At 39.3% G+C, this 5,190-nt stretch overlaps 1 protein-coding gene across 1 annotated transcript in view; it reads right to left on the bottom strand.

Moving 5' to 3' along the window:
- LOC107665478 (protein FAM193A-like) overlaps positions 1 to 1,722 on the bottom strand; it is a gene marked incomplete at its 5' end in the record, with an annotated part of 28,026 nt that extends 26,304 nt beyond the window's left edge. The window contains 2 exons of the mRNA XM_016456380.1: positions 1,121 to 1,360; positions 1,654 to 1,722. Of these exons, the coding sequence (XP_016311866.1) occupies positions 1,121 to 1,360; positions 1,654 to 1,722 (309 nt within the window). The remainder of the gene's footprint in view (positions 1 to 1,120; positions 1,361 to 1,653) is intronic.
- Positions 1,723 to 5,190: the final 3,468 nt, after the last annotated feature.

The raw sequence follows: 5,190 nt of genomic DNA, 5'->3' as shown, positions 1-5,190 counted from the left end.
TATATGCATTTATGGTGTAATTACTACATTTTCGTGTCAATCCATGTTCATATTTACCGCAAACAATGCGCTGTCATTTTAATTCAGCGCTTGCAGCGCAGCAATAGACTCGATGTGGAAACGATCTCTGCACTGCTGCAGACACACAGCTCCTGAACGCACTGCCGGCCACAGCTGTGTGCAGTGAACTCTTTAATCCGTTAACATGAGCGTGGAAAAAATACGCACCACGTATGAACTTGGCATTATGTGTGTGCGCTGCGAGTGGGCATGAGCGCACGGTCTCCAGGAGAGCACGCGGGCGCTGAATGATTAAACACTGGCAAGAATTAAAAAGTAATGCAATAGGTTTTCAAATTACTTTATAAGTTATTTAATGAAGAAATATGAAGGTGAGTACCTCACCTTCAGCATTATAATTATTTCACCCGCGCCGGACAGAGACTGAGACAGTGCCTCTGCGTGTCTTGCCAAACCTCTCACGGCAGCGTCATCAGCTTGAGATCGGTTTTTGGAGATCGGCCTTTTTAGAGACCGCCGATCAATCATCCCAACGTGATTATCGGCCGATAGTGATCAGTAGCCGATCAATCGGAGCACCCCTATTTACAATAATTACCCTCAAGCAAGTATGAAAACAACAGAAACAAAAGAAGAAAAGAAAAAAAAAACTTTAGGCAATTAAGAAATCCTGGCCTGGACATGACCTGGAAAAAGAGGATATATGGTCACCCTAGGAATAAAACAGTATTTGCATCAGTAAAGTAGTATTTGGCTGGTCATGTGATCTCAACATGGCAGCCCTCATTAAGCAACCTCATCCATGTAAAATAAAACTTTTATTTTAAAAGATTTTAAACTTTTAAAAGCTTTTTTGGGGCCGATGATATGACCGGAGACATACAATTAGTTGCTTTAGGGATAAACCTTTTTTTTAATGAGGGAAAAACACTGAGATGACCAATAATTCCTTCAAACATTCAACACTCCGCTGACTCAGCTGAAAATGAACATGTTAATTATAGGAATCCAGACTCATTATTTGTCCAATTATGTTTTTTTTTTAAGACTGGAGGCAGATGAAAAACATGCAAGTGTTGAATTAAAAAAAAAAACGTACCAACAGAGATTGGTCGAGGGAGGGCTGACGATCATCCTTCTCCACAGTGCGTTTGCAGTCGGAGCAGACATATAGAGGCAACTGAAGGGCGCTGGAAGATTTGGGTGACTGGGCTGTGCCATTCTGACTGGATCCTCCCATGTCGTGGGAGACGGTGTCCTTGCGCACACTGCGACACAGCAGGCAACGGTCACCAGTGGTGTAGGGGGCCCTCTGGTTCACCCCGAACGTGAACGGGGTCTGAGTGAAAGACAACGAAACAGATAAACTGTGAGAAAGCAGCTTTCACTTCTGCTATAAACGTAAAGTGCCCATACAGAATATTCTCAAATTGCACTAATTGCCATCCGCCACAGGAGATCAATGGATCTACACTCTAGAAGACACATAGTGCAAGAATATGCTTCAAAACAGTAACCCAACTTAAACCAGAGCAGACTTTCAGGAAATCACAGCTGCACTACCACACAGAGGAAATGCAAATAAGGCAGAGTGCTGTAGAAATGTTGCAAAGTGAGAGATTTGCCTGTTACCTGAAGGACTCCTGAGAAGTCAGCGTTTACTGGCCCTTCTGAAAACTGAGGAGCGCCATTCACTGGGACCTGAAGTGAAAGACGGCCGTAAATCAACTCTCCAAAGTCGCAAGGTTATAAACTTATTACAATAATGTAATTACATACACTCTGTTGTTTACGACTTCAGCTCAAGCTAAAAGAGTGCCACCTAAATGCACTACTCGAAGCTCCCAAAATACAAGGAAAAACCCTTTTGCAATGCCATGCAGCAGAGTTAAATCAGTTCACTGAAGGCTGATCCTGAATTAGAACTGGACGATATGGCCAAAATTAGGGATGCACCGAATGTTCGGCAACTGAAATTATTCGGCCGAAAATAGCAAAAAAATCTCTTTCGGTGTTCAGAATAAGTGAAAAGGGCAGAATAATATGTACCGAACAATGAGTAATGCGAACTAATGCAGCAAACATGTCGGCAGTGTGAAAGTATTTAAAACTATCAGAGAAAGGCGCAGAAATCATTACAAGCATGAAGCACCGACAGCGAGAAACTGTTTAGTGCTGCATCACATGTCTCCGATGAGAAGAAGAGGTGATGCGATACGTGCGACAAACATCTTCCCAAATTCGTAATGAGAATCATTTATAAAGCTGCATGCTGTTGTCAACAAAAAGAAGCACTGAGATCTTCCTGCGGGTTTCTGCTAAAATAAAAGCCGAGAAAAAGCAACAACTCCATCAACATTCATAAATGTTAGTATTGTAATTTTACTGTTGTTCTGTAAAAGAAAATATAAAATAAAAAATAAGACAATAATAATGATAATAATTACCCTACAACAACTCTATTAATACATTTATTTAGGGATGCTGCGATCCGCCTTTTTCGCCTCCGATACCGATTCCGATACCTAGGGTTCGGTATTGGCCGATACAGATACCGATCCGACACCAGTGAAGTTTTTTTTCCCTCATTTAAATAAATGTAGAATTTATATATCTCTGTGTGTGGTACTGATAATCATTCTTTCACAATCTACTAGATACAGTCCGAGAAAAATGGCACTATCGGAGCCGATACCCGATATGAATATCGGATCGGCGCATCCCTACATTTATTATAACATTCGCACATAGTGTTCAAATTGGGATCTGTAATATATTCTAATGTTTTAAAAGAATTATCTTCTGCTCAGCAAGGCAGCCTTTATTTGTACAGTAAAAAAAACATGCCTGATTCAAGCCTCAAAAATGGCCAAAAAATACAATTTTACTAACTTATTAATTTTAAGTTAAATTGTGCTTTGTTAGTATAATGTCTGCTAGAATGTAAAAAAAATGTTCAGTGTTAAGTAAATATTTTTCAATTTTTGTTTTGTAATTTATTTTTTTATTTGAAAACCAGGACAAAACAGTAAAAAGCACATTTTGGCTATTTAATTTATGCAATGGTGAAAAAATAAAATGGCAAAATAGGCCTACATGGGGGAAAAATGCGAAAAACAGTCTTTGGTATTCGGCCTTCGGCCCAGTGTTTCATTTTGTTCAGCTTCGGCCAAGAATTTTCATTTCGGTGCATCCCTAGCCAAAATTTATATCACGATAAATTTCTTCATTTCGGTCGATACAATATAATTCTGATATCGATATGAACAATATTAAAAAAGCCTCAGAAAAACTGCCAAGAACGCCCACAATGGATGTCTGTACCTACAAACTTATGAAAAATTAATCTGCCAAGTCTATGAAACCTCCTCCTATTAAACTAGCTATATAATAGGCCTATGTTAGAAATAGCATTGGTACAAATAAATTAATGTTCACCTTTTATTTGTATTTAGCTTTCATACAAACAAGAAATGTGAAATCACCTTCAAATAAACATAAGACTCTCAGACTCACCTTATTAATATTAATATCTTTAACTTTAAAATATAACATAGGCTGATTATTCTTATAGATTGAAACAAAAGTGCTTCAGCCAGGATAAAGAATATGAAACGTGCTCAGAGTTGCTGCAAAAACACGTTGCTGGAGATGGGCTTATTGAAAATGCAAACTCATTCTCTGCCAGCAGGAGGCGCTTTTGGAGCGGCAGAAATATAGCGGTTTCCCCGGTAACGGCTGTACACAAAGCAGCGCTGCGCTCATAACTAGAGATGCACCGATCGATTGGCCAGGGATCGGAATCGCCCGATTTTCCTTATGATCGGCCCGGATCGGCGATCGGCCGGTCAGTCTCACTTCTTTCCGATTTCAAGCCGATCCGTTTTGTTACCAGCAGCACAGGCAATAACATCAGCCGCGCATTCTCGCTCTCTTCTCTCCGACGACCCCTTCTCTCTCACACATGTCTCATTCGCTCCGGTTAAATAGTGCTTGTATTGCGCATTATTTTAGTCATTCCCGCAGTTTTCGCGCTTACACCACCACTGATCTATATTAGTGGAGTGCACAATCCACGCTCAGTCTCAAACAGCTTGTGAGCCACAAATACCAAAATGAGTGGCTAACTGCGCTAAAACGTTCAAATACATAAAGAATTATGTCAAAATGCCCATTTTGGCAAGTATCCAGTTAAACACAGTCAATTTTGGAACGTTAAATAGTTGAGAAAGAGAACGCATGTTGTGTAACAGTTATAACCGTTACCTTACTCTCAAAAAAGTGTTGGTTATAAATCTGTTTTATAGGGAGGGAACCCCTAACTAGATTTTATCTAAGGCACAACAGAAGACATCAATAAGGCAAACTAGCTCTATATATAGCAAGCAATGACCAAAACCTGTCAAATCTATAAATAAAACAACAAATAAATGCTTCTCATTCATTTACCTCTTTTTATTTTTCAAACCCCTTAATACAACAAACATACATATTTCGACAACATAAACTCAGGACAGCAGACAAGTCAAAATCGTATCTGTTCTGATGTGATGACGACAATGATACAGTTGCTGAATGTTCATTCCACACAGTGTAGAAATCAATGTCCATGAAATCCCATTTATTTGTGCTGTTGTTTGCAATTTTTTTTATTTGTTCTTATTTTATTACTGACTTTTTACTTGTGTTTTATGAAAATAAAACTTTGCGTAGAAGAAAAGTAGATTTTTGTTTGTATATGCTGTCCATTATAGTTCTTAGAAAGAAAATCGGAATCAGCAGATCACACTAACAAAAAATCGGAAATCGGAATCGGCCAAGAAAATTGCAATCGGTGCATCTCTAGTTATAGGCCTGTTCAGGATAGGCCTGAACAGACGTATTTATAGATGAAAAAATATATAGTTCAGGGTCAATGAGAATCTTAGAGGCTTTTCAGTATGCACAGACACTGAGAGAAAGGCGTGACTCTGTGAAAGGTGGTTGGACACTGAGCTCTTTTGTAAAAGCACAAACAATAGCTGCCTCATTTCTGCCTAAAGTACCCCACATGTGAGGACAAAAGCTCTGGACTCCCACACAAAGATAACTGCAGAGCTGTCAGAACTATAACGCACAACACTACTGGATGAGAAGAGTGGAGGGCCTAAACACCATTGATGATGCACA

This window comes from Sinocyclocheilus anshuiensis, unplaced genomic scaffold (assembly GCF_001515605.1).
Source record: "Sinocyclocheilus anshuiensis isolate Anshui unplaced genomic scaffold, SAMN03320099.WGS_v1.1 scaffold908, whole genome shotgun sequence".
In the NCBI taxonomy this organism is placed as follows: domain Eukaryota; kingdom Metazoa; phylum Chordata; class Actinopteri; order Cypriniformes; family Cyprinidae; genus Sinocyclocheilus; species Sinocyclocheilus anshuiensis.
Note: the sequence above shows the minus strand (reverse complement) of the source record. Positions and strands in the feature narration are given on the sequence as shown.